Genomic DNA, 27,944 nt, shown 5'->3' with positions numbered 1-27,944 from the left:
GACCAAGGACGGCAGCTAAGAAGGCCCAGTCAGACACGTCGTTGGAAGGGTGCACTCTCCTTTCTTCTATACTAATCCAAGAATGTCAAACAATCCGCTAGCGATTATATCTAGCCGGACATAACAGTAAGTGACTCCTTCATATACGCATACAGATTGCTAGTACATCATCTAGACTCAATCACTGATGGGGTCACCACAGATTATATATATTCTCACTTGGAGTCAACGCCAGTCTTACCCCAATTCAACAAAACAGCCCTACATGAAACTTAATACATTTATTACCGCCCTCTCCTTTTTGGCTTTGGTAACAGCAACTCCAGTCCCACTCAATAACCGAGGAAACCTCCTCCCAACTCCAATGCAAGTTGTGGAGAAACTGTTCCCTGGCTCGGGGATTCCACAGCTGGCGGGAAAAATTGAGAAGACATTCGATATTTGTAAGTACATGATTTTGCATCGTGGCGGTAATACGTCGGCTAATGAGATCTCCTATCGTTGCTAGATTTGGACGATATGCCTCCAATTGGGTATAGGATTGAATATGCTACGGGTTAATGGGTGGGGTTAACGCTGTTTTCTTTTCTTTCCTCGTGGGGTGTGCAGCAAGTCTGCCATGACACCCTTTACACTGGTTTTATACGATATTCCTTCATAACGTTGTAGAGGCGTCCAATGTTTAATTGTCTTCAAATGAATCAAAACATAGAGCAAGCAAAATGCTATGCCAAAATTGGACACCGTGAGTCCATAACTGCCAAAGATACACATCAACTAAAACATACCCTCCATATCCAAATCCAGGAACTCAGGATTTCCAACCGCCATATCCGCTGCATTAAGCACATCATCAATAGCATCCATACCAGCCCCAGAATCAAGCCCCATGTCCTGGCCAACACCAATACCACCATCCATTCCAGCAGCCGCAGCATCCGCTGCCGCCTTATCCAACATCTGATTGATATTATCCGGATCATCTTCATTGACCGTATTGCGCGCAACATCAGCAGAAGGCTCAAGATCCATCCGATCCTCCTGCCCCTCAACGCCAAGATGCATATTCTGAATAATATTCGAGACATCAATATTCGAGACCTGCGACGGTGGCGCCATGAGCATATTAACCCGACGCGCAAGCCGCACAACGACCTCCGCTCGCAGCGGGTCACTCTCGGAGATCTTCGGGACATTCTCATGCTGCAGTGCCAAGGCATCGCGCAGCGTCAGAATCGCACACCGCGGTAAAGACTCCTTGCTCGTGTCGACTGGGTGGTAGTTGTTTTGGTCGACGGCGAAGGACTCCGTCATCGGAGCGCATACCATCGTCGTCGCAATATCAAGCGCGATATGTCCACTGCCTGCTTCGGTCTGCTGTTTGACTTCGTCGATTATCGCGCCTAGAACGCGTGTTGCGCCTAACATACGGATACCCGCTAGCACCTGTCGGTGCGTGTATGCGTGGGGAGCCATGCTGATTCCTGGGTTGGCGCTCCAGAGGACGAGGGCTTGTAGGGTTGTGCGGATGCTGGCTATTAGCCCGCCTGCGGAGTGGGAGGTCCAGGTGTCGAGTTCGGAGCGGCGGCAGCTGCCGACGCGGCGGAAGGAGATGTATGGCTCAAGGGCATCAAGGATTGGTTTGATGTCTGTCCGCGACGGGTTCCTTGTTCGGACGTTTTTGAGTTGCTCTTCTAGTGGGCAGCCGGTTATGTTCAGGACTGTTTGGTGGATGGCTTGGGCCTCGCCGGAGATTGAGCTGGGTTTGACTAGAGAGTGGAGGGTTTTGATGGGGATTGTGGGGTCGGTCTCTGATTCCCAGATGTGGTTGCCCAGCCACGTCAATGCGACGACTAGGGACGGGAGGAGGAAAGGCTCGAGTAGATCTGTATCGTGGTTAGCTAGATATCCAGTGGGAAGCGACCGCGTGACGATGTTCTTACATTCGAATCCACCTTTCAAAGTGTCGAAATCCAGCTTTCCGGACTCACATGCACCGAGGCTCTGATCGAACAGTGTTGTTACAAACATATAGAATTCGTGTGGGCTGCAAGAGGACATGGTCTCTTCACTGATACCCTCAGCAATGAACAGAGCTCCTATCCAAGCGCCGAGATCTTTGTTTTGCTTCTCGCTTAAGTCACTCAGCTTCTGGCTGCAAGCCCCCCGGTCTAATAGTTTCAACAAGAACGAGTCGTTGTTAGAGATGCCCATATCAGAGGGACTTAGGTCATAGCGGTATTTGAACGCGAGAACCAGCAACAAGATACTGCCAAATTCATCATAGACAGGCTGGTTTTCGCCCTGTTCTTCGTCCCACTTCCAGGAATCAAGGACAGCACAAAGAGGTTGCAGTACTTGCTTTGTAGTTCGGAACAGCAACATGACGTCCAAGGTTTGCGGGCGGCGTGAGAGCGAGTTGCAGATATTCTTGAGCGTCATTGTCTCTCTCTGATGACACAAATTATGCATGACCTTGAAGAAATTAGCATCCCAATACTTCTAAGGAAACTCAGATCGGGTAGCTCGGAACATACATCGACCACGGCACCAACTATCGCGCCTGCGTTGCCCTCCATTGACTCGATCTCACCAATAAGTTGCTCAGCACGTTCATGATTATTATTGATTTGTGAAACAAGATCATCCTTGACATAAGGGCCCCCACCAGGCAGCGTCTGCATGGGGTTTTCTCCGAGAAGCTGCTCAATACTGGACTCTTGTATGAGCTTGTGCGACGCACAAGCAAAGAGGAATTCTTGGCGAGCATCCGATAAAACACTGCTGCCCTGCATCGAGAACATCTGAGAGAAGGAGGGGAATGCGTTCGGATCCAGACGGCTTAAGGCATGGCTGATGCACATTTCCATGGAGATCGGCACCATAGATGCTGCCGAGATGGCTGCGAAAAAGGCGGGAAGCTTGTTAACGAGGAAAGATCGGAACAAGAGCATCGTGCGACCAGATTCGTTGCGATATACTCCATTGGAAAGAACGTCGAAGGCAGCTGTAATGATTTCCTCGATGAGCACATCATTGTGGCCCTGGTAAGAGGTTAGTTAAATGATCTGAACCACACTTGAATAGTGAGGAGCAAATGATCCAAACCACTCTGACTAGTGAGAGAGATACGGATCGTGTCAATTAGACTTACCTGATAACGATTTGTGAGGTAGTTGATCAGAATAGTATCATCGACCAAAGGGCGACCCACGACCTGTTGCTAGTCAGCCATGAACCCGACATTTCCGCGCAAAGAGAAGCGTACCATGGAATTGATGTATACATAGAGTCCAGCTCTAGTATTAACAACTGGGCCATCCATGACAGAAGACTCAAACTGAAGGGCATTGACATTCACGCCGTCGATAGCAGGCCCATGCAACGCCTTAGAAGGCTGACCGGGGTAAAGATTGAACACTTTCTGCAACTCTTCGAGGCGATGCCGAAGCGGCAGAGAGACGTCGATACAGAGAGGCAAGTAGCTTGACAAAGCCTGTCCCAGTTTTGCTTTCAATGCTAGGGGGAATCGTTAATAGATGTTCAATAGATGTTCAATAGATACGGTAATATCATCCCCAAACGCGGAGATCATGTAGGTTTACCTTGATTGAAATCACTGGACAGGACTTCCAGTCCTTTACTAGTCCCAGACAAGGCTGCAAGTAGAATCCCCAGTGACTCGAACAACGAGACCGCGTCAGGAGATCCCATCAAGCCACCTGTTTGCTGCGAGGCGTCCACGCTGTGATTGTGCCACGCCACGACAGCCAGAATCCAGTCTACGGTGGCAGAGTAAATATCTGCAGCCTCAATGACGGTCTTGGGGATTGATCCGGTAGAAATGAAGACCATGACATCCTGAATGACTTTGATATCCGTCATGAGAGTCGATGATTTTTGCTTCTTGGACTTGGACGGCGAGCCCTGTCCCTCGCCCTCAACCTCGCCAGATCCCGACACATCCACAATAGAAGAGTGCTTTAACAGACTCACTAGCGCAGACGAAGACTTGACCCTCCCAACCTTGCACAGTCCATCGACGTACAGCGGCAGAAGAGGATCCCAGGTAACACTGGAGGAGGCGCGAGCTTCAAGGAGCAGATCGAGGAGCTCATTTTCTTTCACGGGTGAACGAGCAAACATCAGCCCCGACAATTCCGTGAACTCGTCTATGTCTATACGATTGGCCAAACATTGGTGGAGGAAGGTCCTCCATTGTTCGGGAACTGCCCTGTCCGGCAACATTGTCATCTCCACAACATAACACTGCACCCCAGAAGCTGTAAAAATGAGATTGAAAGTCACAGACTCGCACTAAGCATTTTTCTTTCGAGGAATAGATCGCTGGTCTTGAGGCTGTGAGGGATAGCTCTTTCTCAGGTCGGCGCTCCGGGCTCGTGAAAGCAATTACGTAATAACCACGTGACAGCTTATATTTACTTGACACGTGACTTGAATAATTTTGTTGCCTTAGGCCACAATTCCAATAACCACCGAGGTTCTAAAATAATTAAAGTCATGACGGACGCAACACCTTAGTGGATCGATGGAGTTAATCTGGACTTGTCTAGATCTTCGTGGAATTAAAGTATAGACTTATTTCATGTAACCATTGGGGCTCACTCTCAAGAAACCAGCTATTTTGATATAAAAATCTACAGCTACAAGACTACAAGATCACACAAATATTTTTTAAATCATTCATTGAATCTCATTATCATCATGACAATCCCAAGTGCAGAACCAAAACAAACAGCGGTGCTCAAGTGGGGATATCAATCAAATGCAACATTGGGAAAACCAGCGCCTCTATCCGTAATCCGCTTGACAAAAGGGTAAAAAGCTATTTTAAAAAAAGAAAATGCATCGAAGCTGCCTCTCCTCAAGAGAGGACAGAAATCATCACAAAAACATCACCAAAAATTTGGGATGCGACTGATTTACCACCAGTCACCGTGCTCCTTCATGGCCTCAGCGACCTTGGTGAAACCAGCAATGTTGGAGCCAGCAACGAGAGAAGGAAGGACACCCTCAGCAGGGGTGACGTACTCCTTAGCGGTAGCAAGGCCGTTGTTGAAGCAGTCCTCCATGATCTTCTTAAGACGGGAGTCGACCTCCTCACGGGACCAGTTGACACGGGCAGAGTTCTGGGCCATCTCAAGACCAGACACAGCAACACCACCAGCGTTGGCGGCCTTACCGGGGGCGTACCAGATAGCAGCGGCGCCGGGGTTAGCATCACGGTGGGCCTCGAAGACATCGATAGCCTCCTGGGTGGAACCCATGTTGGAGCCCTCAGCGATGAACTTGCAGCCAGCGGCGATGAGAGCCTTAGCCTCGTCACCGGAGACCTCGTTCTGGGTGGCGGAAGGGAGAGCGACGTCGATGCGGCCGGCGATATTGGTCCAGGGGCGGGCACCGGGGATGTACTTGAACTTGGAGCTGAAGGCGGCCTGGGTGGCGATCTCAGCGATCTGCTTGCGCTCGACCTTGATCTGGGCAATGGTGTTGATCTCCTCGACGGTGAAAGAGCCCTCCTCGCCGTTGATGACGAGAGCACCCTGGGAGTCGGAGAGGGAGACGACGGAACCGCCGAGCTCGATGACCTTAAGAGCGGCGTACTGGGCGACGTTTCCGGAGCCAGAGATGGCGACGCGCTTACCGGCGAAGGAGTCCTTGCCGCCGGAGGCGTGCTTGATCATGTGCTCGACGTAGTAGACGACACCGTAGCCGGTGGCCTCGGGGCGGATGAGAGAACCACCCCAGCTACCACCCTTACCGGTGAGAACACCCTCCCACTGGTTGCGGATCTTCTTGTACTGGCCGAACATGAAGCCAACCTCGCGGCCGGTAACACCGATATCACCGGCGGGAACGTCGGTGTCGGCACCGATGTGCTTGCACAGCTCGGTCATGAAGGAGACACAGAAGCGGCGGATCTCGTTGTCGGTCTTTCCCTTGGGGTCGAAGTCGGAACCACCCTTACCACCGCCCATGTTGAGGCCGGTCAGGGCATTCTTGAAGATCTGCTCGAAACCGAGGAACTTGAGGATGGACAGGTTCACGGTGGGGTGGAAACGGAGGCCACCCTTGTAGGGGCCAAGAGCGGAGTTGAACTGGACACGGAAGCCGCGGTTGATTTGGACCTAGGCGAGTCAGAATTGTGGCAATTTAGGAAATTGGAAAAACAAGTCTTACCTGGCCTTTGTCATCCTCCCAGACAACGCGGAACTGGATGACACGCTCGGGGACGGAGACGACCTGAAGGGCCTTGCGGTACTCGGGCTTCTTCTCGAAAAGAGTGGAGTTCTCGAGGGTGGAGGCGAGCTCTGTTTCGGGATTGTTAGCTTAGTCACCCCGAAATTATGCCCGGTGAGACCACACGCCGGAAAGATGCCGATGGTAAGAGATTGTATCGGGGGAAAATTGTGACATGGAATTGGAATGGCGGAAAAGGCAAGAGACATACCCTTGTAGGCTTGCTCGAACTCAGGCTCGAAGGGGAGGTTTTGCATCATGTCGGCGGGTTTTTGGGTCTTGGTTACTCTGGTTTAAGTCGGAAGGTAGATCAAAGCTATGCAATGATCTGAATAATTATAATTAGAAGAGCCCAAGAGCAGAGTATAAGACAATAAGACAATCGAGATTTTAGAGAGTAGATGAAGAAGAGAGAGAATGGAGGGGAGAATTCTACAATTATATATAGAAGATGTGGAGAAGATATTCAAAGCCGGAGTCGGACGACAGATTCCGGACAATGGGGGGGGAAAGGGACGGGAGTTGGTTGATGTGGCCATAGTCGACAATAATCCAAGAAGACCAGGTTGCACGAATGGGAAGGAGAAGATCCAAGAGAAAGATGAAACCCAATGATTTCCCATGATTTCCGTGGGAAGAAAGTCCGAAGTTCGGGGCCCGAACCATGTTATCTCATGGTTTAAGGTCACAGAATTTGCACAGAATTTGGCTTATCTCTACCACACTTTTGGTCCCATATGTGCATTACCTACATTTTAACCTTCCCATCAATCATAACTCGTTTTCGCTTCCTAAATCTTCCTTGTCTCTAATATTTCTTCCGTGTTCAATTCGTATTTTCGGATCGCTCATCTCCGACATTTAAAAAAAAAATGAATGTAACCTAGTTTACTAGGAGGCTGAGAAAAAAAAAAAAAGAGGGACTTCAAAACCAGAAATGCATGATGCGATGAGTTGCCGCTTTTACTATGATCGACCTATTGGCCTATTGATGAAGTAGTATCTTATAAAGTTGAATTGAATAAATTTAAAAAAAAAAACCTCGAGGCAAATAAAAACTCGAGTTCTCCGCCACCAGCTACCATCTTCGGCAATTTGGCTCGGCTGCAGGGTGTAGTCACGTGCTAACTATACCATAAACGGCGACCAAAAATGGAGCCGGCCAAAGGTGGCCCACCGAGCTTATCTGATCGTCTTTTCATTCTCTAACACTTTTTACTCATTTTTCCTTTATCTATGGCTTTTGGTTGAACTTCCTTTACCCCACCGGATCAATTAAACTGAGGGGTAGAGGGGTAGAGGGGTAACTAGAGGGGCAGAGGGGCATCTCCAGGCATAAATCTAGTCAGAATGAGAAAGAAATAGTTGTGCTACAAAATGTCCATAGTCAGAGAAATCGAAAATATGGAATATGCGAATAGCCGCAGTACCACCTAGATCCCGACAGTCCAGTCAATTGCCTTCTAATAGTCATCTCCGTGGGTGCAATCCGAGTCCAAGGACTTGTCCTTTCCCCCGGCTTGGGTCAGGCACCAATCCCGTGTGATGCCAAGACCCGGTTAACTGCATTTGATCCCCCGATAGTCGGCGCTGCCAAGTACTACCGAGATACATCATGAGCTTCGGTTTTTAGCTCTTAGTTTATACCTAACCTTATGATCGAAGTAATATTGTTCTAGTAGTCATACTGCCCAACTGCCCACCACAAGTATAAGGGTGCATCATACGGTGCATCCTATAAAAAAAAACCCCAAATTATAACAGATATCATGATGGTTGGGACATTAGTAGATCGTCAACATCATGCGACCGTCCACCAATCTAGTGGTTGCCCGCTGCAGCTCTCCGCGGAACACCAAAATTCAGACGAATCTCTCCACTCCTTGCGGACGGCGGTTTGCGGAGGCTGCGCGGCACTTCCTGGGGTTGCTGCGGGAGTCCTCACCGAAAAGCCAAATGCAGAACTATTTATCACACGGGCCATGTTCCGTCTTTTTTTATTATTCCCGAGGTCCCTGTGGTGTGATGTATATTGAAGAACTACTTCTTGCACATGTTTACACCAAGGACTCGACTTCCACTTGGGCAGACAACTTACAATTGATACTCAGTCCTTCCGTACACATGACCATTGTCACACCCGTGTGGGACAAGGGTTCCTCAGGACCCAGTGGATTTCCCTTGCAGATCTAGAAGCTTAATTTCTTCTAGAGCTCCCTAGTCTCCGGGGATGAATGTAAACTAAATTCCTGGTTCCCGTTGTCTGCATATGCATTCTTATCTCGGAGATCCGGTTGGGTTCGACAACGTGCTTGCAAGAGAATTACAAACGTGGAGACTGTCGCCATTTAGTTCGTCAAGTAGATCTTCTAGCTTGCGAGGAATGGTTTAGCGTTCGGCGTCTCCTTTAATGTTTGTGTTTATTACGTTGTTGTAGACAACGCTTAGGTTTCTGGCATAAGCACGGAGTGCATTGGACGTGATTTTGCTTATGGACTTGCCATGGCGTGCTATTTGACGAATGAGAAGCTGTGTATATCACCAACTCGTTGTTCTTAATTGTATAGAAGATATGTGCATTCTGATATATATCGAACTAGTGTAGTCTGTACAAGGTAAAGTATTCTCCACTCTGATCGGGTTCCATCTGGTCAATGCATACCTCTAAAGCATGGTCCGTTCGCCTTATATTTGTTGTTCAGCGGGGACAGTAACCATAAATTATATTCACTCTAGAGAACCTTAACCATACACCACATTTAGTTAACTAACAGACTAGCTAGGTATATATATACTCATAGTGTCCAAGCACAAATCAGACCCATCCCAATTATCATCACCAGTAAAGAGTACTCTATACTGTTACAATGTTATCCAGCGCTATACTATATGTACCACTTACCCCGTAGAAAATATATCAAACCCTTCAAAGGTACACACTTACGTTATATTATTTATCAACGAAGGGACATATCCATCAAGCTACCTAAAAGTGGATGGTAGATGTCCATTTTCCCGGACAATCAGATCAAAGGAAAACGGCGTTCTCCGCAACAACCGATCCCGCACATCAAAATGACAATAGCAAACTTCCCATTCGTCCAGTATTTCCCTATCGATGCCACCGTGCGCCAATGACACACAGGTTTACATAAGAGCGTCGCCTGGGGCGCTGCGTTCCTGCCGATCGAATGGGCTAGTGATCGCCAGTACCGCGCTATTCGCGGGGTACGGAATAAGAATTGCAGTACGAGGGTGGAGAAGGGAATGGGAATGGAGATGGATCAAAATAATGAGATGATCTTCGCGCTGTATGCGATTGTTTTTCTTTTGTTTTTTGTAAAGATTGGGGCTATCATATTTATCTGGTTAGCGCTGTACGGTGACACGTGTCGGATGTTGAGGTGTAAGTTGATAGATCGTGTTCGACACCGCTCGGATGTATAAACGTTGACGATCTGGTGAAGAGGATCTAGGATTCACCGCTTTTCCATTCTTGACAGTGGATGTTGGTGTGTTATGGTATGCCTATGTTCTTCGTTACGACACATGTGTGAAAAATGTGAAGCTATTGCGACGGACGAAATCTCTCGAGATTAATATAAGGAGGCATTTTGAGCGGTTCAGGACGTTTTTCGATGTTGGGGATTCGAAGAAACCGATGGTTTGTGGGGTGGGGATAGCTTTAATTTACAGTACACGGGATAGAGCGGCGTCGAAAGCGATCTATAATCCAGGCATATCAAGACATCATCCCTACAAAATCAGGCATTTGACCTTTGGCCGCTCTGCCCCTTCGCATACCCTGTGTTGGTACGCCCCACAAATCAACTGTAAATAAACCAAGAAATATGAAATCGATACTTAGTACCCGAGGCTCAGTACTATCACCTATATTCGCAAATAGGATGACAGTAAAAAGACAGTATGCTGTTACAAAGAAGCTACTACGACTACAAGCAAAACAAGCGAAGCTTTTACAACAGGAACAGCAAGCTCAATTGGCCCGGGATTTAGCTGAAGCTGAGCATAAGGCTTCAATGGCAGCAAGAGATAGGAATGGTGCAAATTGGTATAAAGATACTACCGGGGGTTACCTGTAACTATTGAGTTTAGTTGATAATCAATTGAAAATGTGACGTGCCCTAGAGAAGTGACATTTGGTGGGGCGCACCAACAAAGGGTGGTGTGTTGGGCGCTTGGCACGATTATTAATCATAAAAAGGTTTCAGCGCTTGACATAACCTGAGTATGGCGGTCGACGGGAACCTATGTCTATGTTCTACGTACTTGGGTATTGCTAATACTATTGGTGGTTGACGATCAATAACACCGAGAATACAAATCTATGCAGCGTACTCGTATGCTCTTGGCAATGAAGCCCAGTCGCCAACTCGCTACAGGGCTTTATCCGGTTACCCGCCAGCCACCAGCTGCAGTGCATAGCACTTGATCATATAACCATGCTGTCTTGGAAGAACATCGTATCCACAGCGACCGGCTTATTTCAAGTGCTTTGTACCAATGACATAGGGTATGATCATTAGGTAGCAGCTTTAAATTCCCCTTAATTTATTCACCCGCTCCGCAACATTTCCAGGGGTATCCACAGACGTTCGAGGTGTATCGAGTTCAGACAGACTGCATCCTCTACCAAGCGTCGACTCATGGCATCGGGATGAGATGCATCATAAGTGTTCAGATTATTAGTTCCGCTCCGATGCAAGAGAAGCCATGGGATGTCATCAATCGGCAGAAGTGCCAGCCGCGCTTGCCGTTGGAGAATCCTAGGGTCTTTGGTGCATATAGTAGACCATCAGCGAGATGCATATATTGCGGTCTATGATCGAATTTGGCAAGAGCTACCCGAGGCGGTCATGATTAATGACTTTCGAGTGGCAGTAGTTACCGGATGGTCCATTGAATTCGTTGCACATTCAGCCTGGGGTTCATCAATGACACCCTTCTTGCCTTCTTGACCACTTCGTTATTCCGACTAGCTAACTCGAACTAAACGTTCTAGCTAAATATCCACACAGGTCATATATTGTAGAGTAATTGCCCGTTACCTGCTAAATGGAAGGAGCGGACCTGATTGGAGAGCTCCACCTGTGGCGAATTCATGTGGCGAATTCCAAGGGGATGGCGAAAAAGAGAGAATTGAATGATCGGATTGCTCGGATTCATACAAAGATTAGAATTGGGTCAAATATGAATGCATTAGACTCGAACCAATTGAGATCTGCGACAGGCATAGTTCCGCCCTTTACTTACCCCTTGGCCCGGCGCCACCAGATTTTGTGCAGCTGAAGGGGGGAGGACCCATATTGATACCAGAAAAGGAGTATGGAAAAAAAAAAAAAAAACAGACACCGAGACTGAATTCGTAATTGGTATCCAATATGAAGCAGAATACTCCATACGGATTACAGAGATGGTCATTCCCCCTAAGATCAGCTGTGTCATTTCTTATCTGGGAGGCGCGATCGGGTCAGAGCTTGAACTCCCCGCTAAAGGGGGGTTTGACTCTCACAGCTCGATGAGTGGCCCTTGCTCTTCTAGCTGTATGCCCTAGCCTTAGCCTTTTGTTTAGTACATCCTAGCTCGTGTGCTCCAGTGACGCCATCTGTAGTTACATTTGTGAGATTGTGTCTCATTCCCACTAAAGAAAATGTGAGGTTTATTTGTAAGAAGTACTCTGTAGGTTAATGCATATAATAAGAATATAAGAAATTCCGAAGAATTGAAAGATGGAGACAGATAAAAACGGCCGAAGTGGGTTCCGGGTCTTGTGTACTGCACGCGATATTGAAGTACCCGGTTTTTGGGAACTTGGCATGAAGGGGTATGTACGGAGTACATAGTAACGGAGCTACAGATCAACTACTCCGTATCTACTCCGTATGTTTGACTTAGGTATGCAAACCCACTATAAAAAGACACTCTTAGTGTGATTTCTGATTCAATTATTGCTACAGAGTACAGTGATCATGACGATGGGCGCTACAATGCAGAGCACATGGTTCAATATATGTAATACTATCCTCTAACCAGTCATCCATTCAATTGACCGTTCTGACACTGGAATAGGCAGATGTTCCCGTGGACTAATATTCCAATCATGACTAGACGCCTTGCAGCGAGTAGGCCAGTCCGGGCTTAGATTGGTTGAACACAGACCAGGAGGTCCTAATCTTGAAGGGGCCCCCCCTTTCTTTCCCTTTCTGATCCAGTGCTGATTTAGTTATGATTCGATGAAGCTATGACATGAACCATAAACCATTTTGCTAAAAGGAGATGGGTATTATTAGGATGCCATCTTGCCCTGGACCAATAAGACGTGTAAGATGACGTCTTAAGTGGTTGAGATCAATAATAAACGAGGAGTTGGGGTTGATAATATGTATCCAGGTACTCCGTACCGGGGAATGTAAAATGTAATATAAGCGTATTAATGTGTATATTAATATATTTAAATATATATATATAAAAAAAAGCCCAAACCCAAAACTTGCCCTAGATCGATATCCACAATCAACCCGTGGTTAAGCAGATCTCAGAATGATTGGCCTGACCGGATAGACCCGTTGATGGATCCGATTCAGAAATACTCCGTATACACGTTGACTTCTGTCTCTTATTAGTCCTAGAAACCCCATTTCTCTTCTATGGACGTTCCAGAACAATCCTGATATCTTTTTTTTTTCCTATTCACTCCCAATTTTACTTCGATTTCCCTCTTCTGTTTCTCTTTCTCTTTCTCTTTCTATTTGTTCTTATCTTGCCTCTTCGGGGAATTGGAACACACATGTATGTCTACGGTTCTTTTGCTTCATACATAATATCCTCAATGGGTACACCTTGTTGAACATACCCCCAATATCTCGCCTGAACATCCTAGATGGTTCCCTAACAGATGTCCGTCAACAAGCCCCAACGTCGCGGCGGACTCGGGATCATCAGGGATCTGTTCCGTTCTGCACCGCCCTCCCCAACTTCCCCTTCACGACGTCGAGTATCTCTCCTAGTCCGTCGAGGTAGGGATATTTTTTTCAAGTAACAATCCCTTCCCAGTCTTCCTTTCATCCCAATTACCCCTCCAGTTCACTCAATTTGGGGCCCCACTGAATTCCCAGAACTCGGGAAAAGAGGCACAGCCCCGAACAGACCAGCAAAAAAAAAAAAAAAAGAGAGAAAGAACACGAACTAAGAAAAACATCGGGAAAAAAATTAGACAAGTAGATCCTCCAAGACTACAAACTTCAACATCAACCTCAACATCCTATTCACCCTCACCTTCACCACACACATCGATGAACTCCCATCCACAATTCGACCCGGCCACCATGATCGGTCTAGCTGGTGCCTCACCAGGAAGATCAGACGACAACCTCGATATCTTTGAATGGTACCCCCACTATCAAAGCTGTCAACGTTACTTTTTAGATCACGCCCAACACAGCGTCCCCGTCCAGGCCCTCTCCGCATTCTTAAACATCCGACTCCCCTTCCAGCACCAACCGAACCCAATCTTCAATTCAACCTCGCCATCCTCCTCCTCTGCCAACCACACCCCATCCGGCACACAACCCCCAGGCCCACCCTCCATCTCATTGATTCCCTACATACGGCGCCTAGTTGCAACAGGAATGGACTTCCCAGGCGTGTTGCACGGTTTCTTCGGCGACGACTGGGGTAGCGGTGTGGGACCCATGCATGAGCAAGAGCGCCGCAACTACCTCTTCGCCGCAAAGAGCGGCGGCTGGGCCTCTGTGAAAAAGGACTACGACATTCCTCCATTGGAGACCATTCCGTTCCTGCGTCCTCTACAGGGGGCCCTCGACGCCGAGATCGAGGCTGCCGAGCGCAGCTGGAGTGAATGGCTCGCTATGGAGGATTGGATGGTTGGTCCCCGGGCACCGGATATCATGCACGACTCGTCCTCACACAATTCACGGCCGCGGAGTTCGCGCGGCTGAAAAGGTTCATAGAGGACTATTCTTCTTTCGACACTGAGTCTCTGTCTTTTCACATCTGGTCGGCGGCATAGCGTATATCAGAGCCCTGGTTTGGTTTTGGGTTTTCACATCTAGCGATCTTGTTTCTTCTTTCTTTCCTTGGTTTTTTGTCCAGCGGCTTCTTCTTTTGGTCAGCATTGATAGGGCGATCCTATAGATTGGGTATGGGCGATCTGTGCTACGGGTTTCATTATCAGGGTTTTATTCGCTATGTCCGAGTTTTATTAGATCGGATGGATAGATGGATATATGCATGTTGCATCTATATACACTCTCAATCCATATACAAATCGCGAGTCAATTCATACCTTCCAACGGCGTCTATGGGCACAATGGAAATCAGTCGAGGCTACACGGTGATCTCGGAACTAACATAAAACAACAACAAGTTAACCAATATTGCGCCTTCGAGACGGGGAAAAAAGCCACAAAATAATTCAAACTAAAACCCACCCCTTAACAAAAGCCGATCGCACTTGTCCGGTTTAGTAGAATAGAGAAATACGAAGGATATATTTCAAGAAAACTGTACACTATTTCGGTCTAGTGCAATTCATCGAATCTTGGATCTTGGTCTAGAGGGGAAAAAAAAGCCCTCATCGGTAATTGTACCAACAAATAAACAGAACCATCTTTCCAAAAGGCGATGAACCACTTGGTCGCAACCCCACCGGTTTGTGTTTGTTCCGCTGTGGACTCCGCCAGATCCAATCCGAGGGGCTACCGTTGGTGGCTGCCCCTTGGACGCTGTGATGGCTGTGCGTTTTGGGAGGCGACTTTTTCTTTTTCTGAATATCATGGAAGAATTGGGTAGGAACCCCGTGTTCACTTTATTTTACAGACACAATATGTTGTACAGGTATCTATTTTGAGTTTTGGTGAAGAATGGCCCGTAGCCTAATTTTAATGACCTGATTTAGTTGATTGTGGAGGTTGATAGACATTAACTAGAGAAGATCGTTATATGTAAGATGTGTCAATACTGGAGAACCCCGAAGGGCTAAACCGTTTGCTAAAAATCAAAGGTCATCATCTCCATCGCCTTTGAAACGAATACGGACATCTTAAGAGAATAACTAAGGTTTACCCTGAAAACGATCTTATATTGCACAATGTACAATAAGCGAGGATTTACATTCAACATACTTGATTTAGCCTATTAGATGAATCGGCGCAAGAAATCTCTTGTGGCGTAGCTGAGAGCTAGTCCTTCCAGGCCCCTTATTAGTCCCTTTAGCCTTATAGGCTTTTTAACTAGTTGGGTTTTAGTCCGACACTTTCTTTGCAAGTTTTGCCACCTGCGGAGCCCCCCCCCCCCTAATTTTTCGCGGTCCCTGACTGGTGGCTATCCCGAGAAAATCCTCCGAGATCACTACTTTTTGAGTGGTGCGATCGGAGGCTCTGGCAATTGCATATGTTTCATTTGAGGTGCCTGAAACGCGGTGTTTACCCAGACATACAATGCTCGGCAACTAAGAGACTCCTATATGGTATGTAGTCTTTGGGTTCGAAAAGATTTTGGCATTTAGTTCTTGCTAAGTATGCACATTCTACGGAGTAGTTGGTGAAGGTTAGTTGCCTCAGTGTAAGTTCAGTTCTTAGTAGATCTTGCCAACTCCTACAAGACCAAAAAAATCCAGTCCTATATCCTATAACTAATTCCGGTCCTATTACCCTAGTAGTCCTATAGGGGTCCTATACAGTATTCGGCAATGAGAAATGTGCAGAGCTCTTTTTAGAATCATAACGATGAACAAACTATGTCTAATCAAATAAACAGTGTTTCTATTTTTCAATTTGTAATCCAATATGTGAGCGTGTAAATTCCTAAATATTGTAAATCGAGTCGAGTGGGTGTAGCATTTTACGCGAAATGCCGAATACCAGAAGGCAAAGAGTTACCAAAACGAATCAATATGTTTGTATGTTGGCAGTCACCCTGGAAAGAAGATCTTATAAGTATATATCAGGAAGAGACTTCAGATATGTTAAAAATGACCCGGTAGAAAGACACAGAAAAAGAATGATTAAAAAGCCAGACTCAACGCTGTCGTCATAATTTCTAGGTGTAACCTAGCATTGTTAATTCGACACAATGATATGAACTATTTAACCTTCCTAAAGAGCGTAGGGGCCAGGCCCAGTTGATAGAACGCTGTTTAAAATCCCAACCTAGGCTATAATCTAGGAAATGGCACAATCTAAGCAAAGTGAGATTTTAGTCCCGCAAATTACCTCAATGGATTTTCAAAGCACGAAGCTTTTTGATCAAGCCAATGACTAGGCAGCAATGCCAGGAAATACACAATTTTTAGAAAGCACTCTCCCGTATATGCCGCCATTTGGGCTACGAACCCTTTGCAATCCGCAAATGTCTAGTACTCGTCCTATGCTTCTAATTCGACAAAACGGTGCGAGCTAGACAACAGACGGAATGGAATGTATGAATATCAGTGAGAGATTGTCTTAGCGGTAGGCCTCAGAATTGAGTGGCACCCGTATATCATTATCATCGTTCGACCTAAATATTATATTCATAGGCCATTTCAAATAAATCAACATGATCCAACCACTCAGGACTACAAATGAGGTACATATTTCGACCATGAAACCGTCTGAAAAGCACTCTCAGGCAAGCTTCTCAATCCAATCAAGTCTTCCGTCAAGATAAACCCTCGACCCACGCAATATATACCACACAGAAAGGAAACTGGAATCAAGGCCCGAAGAGGAATTTCTAATTGAGGATCCTGCTCAGGGTCAATATTCCTAAGCTTTGAAGCAAACCGGCCGATCCATCTTTTGGATTCTGGTTTGTGGTTCAACATAGCTTGTTCCCTTTCTTGTCTCACCTCTGCTCGGAACATAGTTTTCTGAAAGTATGCACAAAGGGGGGCTCCAATCAACGCATAGGCTAGAGTATTCACACTAGCAATACGCCAAAGTAATTTTTCTGTTGCGGTGGGGAAATGAGAATTCCACGCAACGAGATATATAGCACTAAAAAAAACAATTGTCGGGACGGCAATTGTCTCAGCCAGGGCATCCGCATTCAGGAAATTATGACTCGGAATGCGATCATATGGTCGTCGCTTAGGCCGAGTTGCCAGCGGTACATGCATGTAGTGAAGAATCTGCATGTAATATCTCCAAAATCGAGCAAGAAACCCCTGATCCCGCGAGAGGTAGTCAAATGGTGTTTCATACCACTTCGATTCGGAGACTTGATGATTTTTTCGAATTGTAGCCACAGAGGCATTGAGCTGCAAAGTGATCGGCCTGTTGATATCCATAGGTTTATGATACCAGCCGTACGATGTTATTAGGAAGGCTAAAATAAAGGAAAGAGTAGTGATCTCAAGGGTGGTAACAAAAACACCCTGAGCAAAACGAAACATGCAGTTCAGGGTAAACCAGAGGGCTTGCGCTATTGTGAACAACCTACATAGGTAAGAATAATATATGAAAAGGAAGATAAGAAGTCAAGTAACCTTGCACTAACCTAGCTAGTCCACCTGATTTATTCCTATCTTCGATTTCCTCTTCCTTCAGATTTGGATAGTCGAGATATTTATCCTTAACTAGGATATATAGCTGCTTCGCATCCAAAGGGAATGAAGGTAAGTCGTTCTCTAGGGGTTGGATAAAAAAGCCTCCCATATCGGCGAAGAAGGCATGCTTGATAGTCCATTCCGTATATCCAGCCTCATGGAAATTCTGCTCTGTTAGCTTCAGCATCACCTAGAAGTAACTAGGTACTAACTTTAACAGAGCGACGTGCAGATGACCACTGGCCCAGACATAGCATCAGTATGAATTCAGATCCGAGTAGCGTGATACAAGCAAGATCGAATTTGTATCTCCATCTTCTGAATTCGCCGTCGGATTTAGCAGGTAAATTCGGGGCCACGGATGTCCAGCAACAGAGAGTGATTGTCACAACGCAAGTGAATAAAATACTCCACGTTCCTCGCCCGTCGGGTTCGTCGACCCAGCCAGGTGGGGTGGGGATGGTATTGTTCATGCTTAATACAAACCTAATTATCAGTGTCATTAGGGGTCAAAGGGGGCTTTATATAGCCATTGGATCTAAAACTAGCGTACTTTCAAGCTCGTAGTTAATGGGAAGAATCTTAAAATAGCATATTGACACTAGTGTTTGATTACGCGCCCATGAAATTGACAAGCAGGCGGGAGCCTAAGAGATGCCTAGCAGAGCTACCGATTTGTTCATTATGCATGAGGCTACAGGTGCTAGCGTTAGGGTGGTTTGCTCCGCCACGGCCTTCTCTAGTGTCAGCAGCGCGAACACACATAGCCCTCATTTTGTTTCTCTGAATATGAACAGCAAGCTCAAGCTGAACATTGGATCGATATTATTTATCAAGAGATCGGTATGACAGGAATTTGGGGATGGCCGGTTTTGAAAAGAGCTGGTGTATAGTTTAATATTATCTTCGATGGGGTGGCTATGTGCAGGTGCCAAGACACTAATTGTTCAAAAGTACTTTGTATCGACGTGATGCAATCATTCCACACGTTGGTGCCTTGGCAATCGAAATTTGATGGGAAATGGGGACCTTCAACTTACTGACTTCAGGAACCGCGACAACAGAATATTAAAGCACCACCAACAACATATCTACCATCCATACCATAAACCTCCATACAGTCACATTTCTGTTACTTGTGCCTGTGTTGTGTATGTAGCCTTAGGCTGCTAGTTGGCGCCTATTAGACATCAACCCCTCTCTAGATAAATTGTCGGGTAGCGCGCTCTCCGTAGCAATCAACTATCTCGCTCCTTTATTGCTGGCTCCTACATAGTAGATGCTTCAACAAATAATAAATGATGTCGTTGCTATGAAGCGGATTGGGGAGTCGGAGATATATGTAGGAAGAATGTTCAGGAATCGGGGGTGCAGGCTTGGTTTGGGAATTTGGTTGAGTTTGTAGCCTCGAAGGAATCGAGAACGCCGATGCGTAATCTTTTAGACACCACGGCTGGTATGAAGCCTAATATAGCTCTGAACGAGATTCTGCCGTCTGGTCTTGAGGTTTCCGAGGATTCTTGTTAGGTGTCAGAGAGTAATAGTTCTCTGGTTTGCGAATCATTTCACTGCAGACTTTTGAGATGCGGGTTGTTCCCGGTGAATAAATTTGTTGGGAGAAGAGGAATTGGGGAAGGGGGAGGGGGTTCCAAGGCGTGCACAAACTGTTTATGGGGATGTAAGCAGCATTTGCGGGGAACAGGGCGTTTGAGTTTAGCTTTGGCTATGGCGATTACTAGGTTCTGGCCAAAGAGTAAGTGGTAGAAAGACACCGACGAGTTTGGCGGCTCTACTGTAGATCGAGAGTCCCACTTGACAAAGCCAAGCCTACATGGGCAGTAATTGCAGATCGCTCTAGCAATCTCAATATTGTTAGCTAGGCCAGGATGCCATATCGGAATGCCAGAAGATACCAGGCTTCCATATAGCTTCCGGTATAGGTGGCTGGTAGGGCGCCGTTAGTAGGAAATGAGCATGAGATCTGACATTATTCTTCCCTTTCTACACTCGTAACACTTCCCTTTCTGGGCTTACGACAATGATTCAACCATGTTACTCGTCTTGGTATGGACTGATTAGGAGGCAAAAATGCAGAAATGGATTTCGGTGAGGAACCCCATGGGTAAATCATACAAGGTTTTAGGGGTATTCAGGTCCGCCGATCCCATCCCATGGGGATGTTACGGCTTCGGGATTTGGTAAAGTTCGGGTGGCGATGTCTCATGACATCAACACCCGGAGCAGGGAAAGCCGGGGAAGTCTTAATCTCATAAGCCCTCAATCAACCCATCGACTATGACTATCCCTCCAGGCAGCAGATTCAGGCGGGATTCTCGACAGTAGAAGAGTTACTAACATGCTCAAGCACAACTCTTATTTGAGGGGGTTTAATATGAGCAAGTCTAGTTATAAAGTGGGAATTGTCTCCCTACAGGCGACTTTGACCTGAGGGGATTTTAACTTCTTGGCGCTCCCAAGAGACAGGATGAGCGTGGACGAAACTTTCCATGTAGGGATGGATGATGGGGTAGCATTCCATGTGACCAATCCTGGACGAGGTCCGAGCCGCCGCATGTGTCGGGCTAGGCAAGTTTTCTTCTCCTGACATCGGGCTCGGGATTTCATCGGCAAGATTATGTATCGCCTGTATTACGCCTCCATATTATATAATACTGTGCCGCAGTTTGAGGCGTGGAATGTACTCTGAAGTGGTGTACTCACACATGAGAAGGGAGGACCCTGGTTAGATGTAGAAGCTATAATTGAAATACCTGGCCTCAACGCTTCTTAGCCCAAGACACGCAAGACCTGGTTTGAATATTGGTTTATAATGGATTCAGATTCTGTCTCGGTTTCCCCCCGTCGGCTTGATTTCCCCGGGTTCGTGTTCCTATCGGGAAGTCTTCGGGGAAAAAAGTCGGGGCCCCAGCCAATCCCCGGTCTGACGGAGCCGTCCGGGTCGGTAGATGAGGACGAGGAAAACCTCGGCCGTGCCGGATCCGCACGGTTTCTTCCATTCGTTCCTTCCATTTGTCACTCGACCAACGTCTTTGGGGGAAGAAGTGGGGGTACGGGGAAAGTTTCTTGTAAACTCGGGAACTTGTGTCGCTCATTACTCGATCGAGTTAGGCATGTTGGGTCGTAAGTTCTCAGGGATTCCAGTAAAAGGCTTGAGGTCTGTAATATTACAAAATTAGTGTACGTTGGAATTTGGCTTTGGTGCAATGCGAAAGTCATTTGAGGGAAAATATTAACGAACAGTGGGTTGGGAAGGACAGGGGTTCTGGACTTCCTAACGGACCCTACTTCTGCTGTTTAAGAAGCCCTAACTCTGAGCCTTCATGGTCACTATGATTGAAAGTGCTGTCATCTTGATACGCAACATTCCCTGTATATATTACTAGACTGAAACCTACATAACGCCACAATAACACACTTTTGGTAGAACGTGCGACGACAACTTTCAAACAAAGAAAAAAAAGAAAAAAGGAAAAAGTTAATTGGGTAGTCTGGGGAATTGTGGGGTCATGTGGGGGTCTGGGGCATGGAGGTCGGGGAATGGGGGGGAGAACAATATCCCGCAAACAAACTTTTTTTTTGAAAAAATCAGCCCTTATATAGAGGGCACTAGGGTCGTCTCGTCGACCATTCTTTCTATTTCCCCTCCAACCCTAAAGCTTTCCTACGTGACTGCTTTAACCTACACAAAATGAGCGACCATGTCGAAAAGCCCGACGCTATGGGCAAAGAGTTCATCGACGATGAACTCACGCCCGAGGAGCGTCAGCAGGAGATCGAGGCACGCGACCTGCAGAGCCAACAGTATCTCAGCAACGAATCAGCGTATGATCGGTTCGCATACGCCCAGATACCAGTGCACATGAGGAGCCCACGCATGCTAGTTATCACGCTGGGTGTGTTCGCCGCGTTTAGCGGAATGCTGAGTGGATTAGACCAGTCTGTGATCTCAGGCGCTCTTCCCGGTATTCGCAAGCACTTCATCGCGTCTGGCGAGTGGGCGAGCATGGACGACCCGAAAATGGCAACTGACATTTCGCTGATTTCTTCCCTCATGCCGCTCGGCGCAATGGCCGGCGCTCTCATCATGACGCCGCTGAATTTCTACTTCGGACGACGCAACTCGATCATCATCTCTTGTCTATGGTACACACTGGGAGGAGGACTTTGTGCGGGATCCCGTACTGTGCCAATGCTGTTTGCCGGCCGATTCATTCTCGGAATCGGTATCGGAATCGAAGGTGGCTGTGTCGGTATCTATATTTCCGAGTGTGTCCCGCCTGCGGTGCGCGGAAACCTGGTGTCTGTGTACCAGCTGATGATCGCATTCGGAGAGATCATCGGATACGCGGCGGGTGGCGTATTCTTTGACGTCAAGTCAGGCAGCTGGCGCTGGATGCTGGGCTCATCCCTCTTGTTCTCAACCATTCTGCTGGTCGGCATGTGCTTCCTGCCGGAATCACCTCGTTGGCTGGTATCTAAGGGCAAGTACGGCCGCGCGTGGCAGGTGTGGAAGTCTCTGCGCGATATGTCGGACCCGAAAAGTCTGGACGAGTACGTCGCGATGGAAGTCACTGTCAAACATGATGTCGAGCGGTCCGCAGATGAGCTCTGGTACCAGAGGTACCTGGAAGTGTGCAGACAGCCGCGCAACCGACGAGCGCTTGTCTACGCCACCGCGATGATCTTCTTCGGTCAGATGACGGGTATCAATGCGGTCATGTACAACATGTCGAACTTGATGTCCAAGATGAACTTCAACGACCGCGAGTCAGTGCTGATGTCGATGGTTGGTGGTGGCGCGCTGTTCCTCGGAACGATTCCTGCCGTGTTCACCATGGATAGGTTCGGCCGACGTGTGTGGGCACAAAACATCCTGATGTTCATCGTCGGCCTGGCGCTGGTCGGAGTCGGCTACCTATACACAAACAGTGGTATCGATTACTTCAATGCCCACAGGTCAACTGCCTTGGGATTGTTTTTCTCCGGCCTGGTGATCTACATGTCGTTCTTCGGAGCGTATTCGTGCCTGACCTGGGTGGTCCCAGCCGAGAGCTTTGATTTCAACACCCGCAGCCAAGGAATGGCGATTTGCTCTGCATTCCTTTACTTGTGGTCGTTCATCGTGACATACAACTTCGAAGGTATGCAGAAGGCCATGACCTACACCGGCCTGACGATCGGTTTCTTCGGCGGGCTGGCCGCGCTCGGCTTCTTTTACCAGCTGTTCTTCATGCCTGAGACGAAAGACAAGACGCTGGAGGAGATTGACGAGTTGTTTTTGATGCCGACGAGCAAGCTGGTTGCACTGAACACCAGCAATCTGATCAAGCGCTGGCGATGGATTGCGGGCGGGATGCGCAAGCCCGAGCAGATTGACACCCACAATCCGTGAGATTGTTCTTTCCACTGGACCAATATGAATGACGGTTTATTTCTAAAGTTAGCTTCATCAGATACCAGAAATATCTTTGCTTCTATTTAAATTTATATGCACTGTCTGATAATGAAATCCTTCTCATCTTGAGTATTCTTTAGTAGGGTGTGCGGGTCGAGCCAATTCCAAAGTATGGTTATTTAGTACTCAGCGGTTTTTTTTTTTTTTTTTTTTTTTTTACAAAAAAAAAGCAGCCCTCGTAGAATAAAGGCTCAATTGACAAAATGCCGCTATGTACCTTGGATTTATGCCTTAGGGGCAATAATGCAAATTTCCCAAGTAACGGTGGCTGAGCTGCAGTTGTGATTGGCGAAACCGCGGCGGACAGGGTAGGCACATTATATATGAGAGTACACTTATAGCTGAGAATAAAGCGGATCGAGGTTACTTATTAGAAGAATATCATTGAGCCAAAATTAAACGAAGAGAGAATCCAAAGAGCTTTTTGGCCAAAACACCATCGCTGAAATGCTGCAAAGAAAAACGAACAAAAGGATTGCCACCCAAAATATGTACAGAGAAGATACGTAACAAAATATTTGTCACAAATTCCAGAAAGAGAAAGCGAAGGGGTATCTTAAGGGGTTCGCAAGTGCGGTGAGGTGTAGAGGGAAAAAGAAAGAGGCAAAGACAGCAATCAAACTTGCTGACCAACGGTCGTTAATCATGGATTGTGGCAGGGAACCATTGTTTGGAGCCAGAATTGTGGGAGGAATTCGAATTAGCACGTGAGCTAGAGCCAGAGCTAGATTTAGCCCTTGGAAGATCACGAGCAAGTGAATTTTGGTGAATCTCCTCTGGAAGGAAAAGGTCCGGTAGGTGGTCTGGATTCGACGCCAGACTGCGCGGACGTGAAAGTACACCACCAAGAGCAGGATTGTCCTTTTCGCGATGCATGGTGTCGACCGGGTTCCGAGTTCGGCGGCGGTGTCGGCGGAGATACTCGTTCGGAACAGGGTCGACTTGCTTTTTCACGGCGGGTACAAGGTTGAGGTAAATGGGGAAGATGGCACCGGCGCAGAAGAGGGCGACTAGAACACAGAAGGAATATGACGCGCCGTGTGTAAGGTATGCGGCGTACTGGGCAAATGGGAAGATGGAGCCGCCACTGACGGCCATCGTCATAAAGACAGCGGCTGTTTTCGTATGTTGGGCTGTGCCGCGTAGGGAGATAGCGAAGATAATGCTGAATGTGCCGCTCTCGAAGAGGTAGAGCAGCATTGCCATGACAATTGCGGCTGTGCCGCTTGTTTTCATGCAAAGAATCGAGCACACGATCATACCGATATAGGTGACCATCAGAATCCAGCGTGGCTTGAGGAACCACTGCGCAAATGCGGCTAAGAAGCGACCCACGGCGAAAACGCTGTGTCCAATGGTCAGGAAATCGAATGGTCCGAGTGATGAATCTGGACGAGCGGAAATAACGAAACGTTGGAGTGATGTCGCGAAGACTTCTTGTCCGGCCACGTAGAAAAACTGAGACCAGATTCCCAGGCCGAGAGTCAGCCAAACGACTGGAATGCCGATTACTTTGGTCATGTTATCTTCTCGGCGTCGATTTGCTAGTTCTTCCAAATCTTCATCTGACGCTTCGGGGATTGGTAGATAATAGAAAGCCACTGCCAGTAGCACATCGAATAGAGCAATGCCGAGATATGTCCATTGTACGTCAACCAAAGATGCCACATCCTGGACATCCTTGAAGAGAACCCGTTTCGCCAGGAGCGGCGATAAGACACTTCCGACAGCTTGCACACCTTGTGAAATATTGAGTCTGATCTCGGAATTCTCAAGTGGTCCGCATAGCGCAATGAACGGATTTGCCGCGGTCTCGAGAACTGCTAGACCGAACCCGACAATGAAATTTGATAAAATGAACGCAGGTGTCGACGTTAGCACAGCAGAAGGCCAAAATATGAGGGTTCCACAGGCATAGATGCAAAGTCCAGTTATGAACGTGGACTTGAAGCCCCATATTTTCAAAACGGGCCGGCCAACCAGCAGAGGGCCAAACACGTACCCGCCGAAGTACGAGCCATGAAGACCCAACGAATGCCATGGACCCAAATGGACGATAGTTTGGAATTGAGAATTCAGAATATCAAGCAAGCCGTATGCGAAGCCCCAAAGGAAGAATAGTAGCGTGGCTAATGCAATTGGCGCAATCGACTCTCTGTTGTTTAGCTTTAGCATACTTTCCGGATTCTTCATATTGACAAAATCGAAGAATGTGATATCCGGTGCATAAGATGCGCTAGTATTGGTTCCTCCCTCTGTATCGAGAACTGCTGTTTCCGGGTGACCTAGGAAATCCAATATACCCATGGGCTCCGAGTCCCGGGAACTATGTCGGCCAGCAGAGACATCTCCAACTTGATTTTGTAGACCCTTATTTCCTTCGTTGGTCGGTGGCACTGGCGACGGCGATGGAAATTCTGGCGAACCCGGGACTGCAGCCGGAGGTGGCACTGCAACTTGACTTTCCCCTGCCGCGCCTGCAGAGAGTCCAGGAGGCAGAGAGGTTGATGTATTATCATTTGTATCTCTAATCAATTTCGGAACAAGACGAGTGACCAGAGGTTTTAGACTTGGAACACAACCGCAAATTATCGACAGATTGACTTCGACGACAGACCACATGAAAGATAGCGACGCGTACCCTGCGAAATTCCCGCTGTTAGCTCAATTGACACCTTGATTTGAAATATGGGAGATGAGCGAGTCGTACAACTGAAATCTACCCCTCCGATGTTTTGAATATGAACTGACTTCAGTTCCAGCGAGCGGGAGGTGGCAGCTTGTTGAAGAAATGCAATTCGGACCACATCGACCACGGCGGCAAAGACACCAAAGGAGAATGTGATCACCAAAATTATCTTCTGCTTGAAAGGTAGGCGCATTTTTGTCAAAAGCGGTATCGGAAGCAACAGGATAGTGACATCCGTAATGATATTCACCGGGGACGAGGAGAGGTACAGGGTGACAATGTCAGTGCAACTTGCATAGGGCGGAACGTTGGAAAGGAATACTGCGTCGATGGGTCGACATTGGAAAACATTGACCATAGTTAATGCAACGCCCGCTGCGTTCACTACAAACAGAGTGATATAGTTTGCCCATTGGAAAACCTTTTGATTACGCGTCAAGGTCAGGTAGAAGACGAGGATCGAGGTCTTGACGGCCATTAACGCCGGATTCTAAATGGATGTCAGCACGCCATTGTTTTTATTATTGTCCTGCGGAGTAACAAAGGGGAGTAACAAAGGGGAGTAACAACGGGGGGTAACAAAGGGGGGTAACAAAGGGCATTTGTAACTGACATAGAGGACCGTAAACGCATAATTTGCCTTATTAAAAGCGAGCTCATCTTCCGGCTTAATGTCACTCGAATGGAGACCAAGGCCTTTCCGGACAGCAAAGAATAGCGAGAAGGAAAAGCCAAAATCAATTATCTGCAGACTCGTTAGCCTCCGAGCTCTAGCACGAGGTTCCAATCATGTGCCCGGTTCGCCAATAGATCGAGTCCGTTGTCGCTATATCACCGGGTACATGCAGGGATCAAGTCGAGGGATCCTACCCATGCGACCAACATCAACCAGTCGTGTAACCCAATCTTCCTGACCACAAATATTCGGGAAATGAAGCGAAGCGCGACAAAAATAGAGGCGATCGAGAAAAAGGTGATCGAAACACCTAGCGTAGCTTGTTGACGACCCTCCATGACGAAATTGACGGTGGACTGTCCGCTCGGACAGTCCGGAAAGTCCGGTTCTAACCACCCCAGGTGTAGCGCAGAATATTGTAGATGATTGAGGTGTTCAAATTTTAGTGTAAAATCGCGATCGTAGGCGGGCAGAAATGGCGCGTGTGCGGAGGCGTCATCGTCTCGTTTCCCGACGGAGTCCGAATCCGGGGGATGGAAAACCGGGGGGAGAAAGGGGAATCGGAAAAACGTGGATTCAATAATTGGTAGATTTCGAGAAACAGAAAAGGTGAAGAGGTAAAGAGAAAGAGAAGTTGAAAAGATGATCCAAACGAATGTGGGGAGAAAAGAAAATTAGGGACCCTTTACCCCGGTTTTGGCTGGCCAATCACCGGTTGTCGTCTTCATTTACCCTTTTGAGGCTACAGGCCTAAAGTCATTACCGCTACACATTTACTCAAATACTCAAATCCTCAAATCCACACGGAATACGGAGTATACAAATACTATTTCGGTCGGATTGTCCATAATGAAAAGATCTCCGCATATGTCTCACCCAATGAGCATTCTGGCACGACAGACGAAAGCGAGACCCACAGCCCATAACAAGGCACTAGTTTGAGCTTTTCTTGCGATGTGATACTATGCGGATAACGCAGTATTGTGATCTCTCGTTCGCAGGATATTTGTCCGATCACTCTCTCAGGGGCTTTGCCGGTCCGCGCCTATATAGGCAATTCATCGATCACGAGCCCTTCCATCTACCCGAGTCCTAAAGTTTCACGTATCGGAATACAAGTGGGAGTCGCTCTGCTTGAGTGCTGCGAGGCTGCGTTGAGGTATTTAGTATATTTCATAAACTCCCGCATGAGACCGGTTTGGGGATATTTGCGATCGACAACGATCTATTCGCCAATTTTTGAGTGTGATATATCAGGCCAAACGCTGCAGCT

The 27,944-nt window shown here is 47.4% G+C and overlaps 6 protein-coding genes across 6 annotated transcripts; 2 read left to right on the top strand and 4 right to left on the bottom strand.

The window, feature by feature from the left end:
- Positions 1-777: 777 nt before the first annotated feature.
- On the bottom strand, positions 778-4,146 carry nut1 (putative RNA polymerase II mediator complex subunit Nut1; the record flags this gene model as incomplete). The annotated part of the gene is made up of 6 exons (XM_056895983.1): positions 778-1,886; positions 1,944-2,475; positions 2,538-3,044; positions 3,155-3,217; positions 3,269-3,519; positions 3,606-4,146. The coding sequence occupies 6 exons, from the start codon at positions 4,144-4,146 to the stop codon at positions 778-780; spliced, it is 3,003 nt and encodes a 1,000-aa protein (XP_056755731.1).
- A 797-nt stretch (positions 4,147-4,943) lies between these two features.
- N7537_004925 (glutamate dehydrogenase) lies at positions 4,944-6,521 on the bottom strand (the record flags this gene model as incomplete). Its single annotated transcript, XM_056895982.1, has 3 exons — positions 4,944-6,149; positions 6,202-6,332; positions 6,473-6,521. The coding sequence occupies 3 exons, from the start codon at positions 6,519-6,521 to the stop codon at positions 4,944-4,946; spliced, it is 1,386 nt and encodes a 461-aa protein (XP_056755730.1).
- Positions 6,522-13,574: 7,053 nt separating this feature from the next.
- N7537_004924 (uncharacterized protein) lies at positions 13,575-14,240 on the top strand (the record flags this gene model as incomplete). Its single annotated transcript, XM_056895981.1, has 1 exon — positions 13,575-14,240. The coding sequence occupies one exon, from the start codon at positions 13,575-13,577 to the stop codon at positions 14,238-14,240; it is 666 nt and encodes a 221-aa protein (XP_056755729.1).
- A 2,618-nt stretch (positions 14,241-16,858) lies between these two features.
- On the bottom strand, positions 16,859-18,303 carry N7537_004923 (uncharacterized protein; the record flags this gene model as incomplete). Its single annotated transcript, XM_056895980.1, has 3 exons — positions 16,859-17,720; positions 17,782-17,996; positions 18,043-18,303. 3 exons carry the CDS (start codon positions 18,301-18,303, stop codon positions 16,859-16,861), a joined length of 1,338 nt encoding a protein of 445 aa, XP_056755728.1.
- A 3,236-nt stretch (positions 18,304-21,539) lies between these two features.
- N7537_004922 (putative MFS sugar transporter) lies at positions 21,540-23,243 on the top strand (the record flags this gene model as incomplete). The annotated part of the gene is made up of 1 exon (XM_056895979.1): positions 21,540-23,243. One exon carries the CDS (start codon positions 21,540-21,542, stop codon positions 23,241-23,243), a length of 1,704 nt encoding a protein of 567 aa, XP_056755727.1.
- Positions 23,244-23,945: 702 nt separating this feature from the next.
- N7537_004921 (putative MFS monosaccharide transporter) lies at positions 23,946-27,009 on the bottom strand (the record flags this gene model as incomplete). Its single annotated transcript, XM_056895978.1, has 4 exons — positions 23,946-25,948; positions 26,017-26,485; positions 26,609-26,740; positions 26,866-27,009. The coding sequence occupies 4 exons, from the start codon at positions 27,007-27,009 to the stop codon at positions 23,946-23,948; spliced, it is 2,748 nt and encodes a 915-aa protein (XP_056755726.1).
- Positions 27,010-27,944: the final 935 nt, after the last annotated feature.

This window comes from Penicillium hordei (genome assembly GCF_028827395.1).
Source record: "Penicillium hordei strain IBT 12815 chromosome Unknown utg000002l_segment0_segment0, whole genome shotgun sequence".
Taxonomy (NCBI): domain Eukaryota; kingdom Fungi; phylum Ascomycota; class Eurotiomycetes; order Eurotiales; family Aspergillaceae; genus Penicillium; species Penicillium hordei.
Note: the sequence above shows the minus strand (reverse complement) of the source record. Positions and strands in the feature narration are given on the sequence as shown.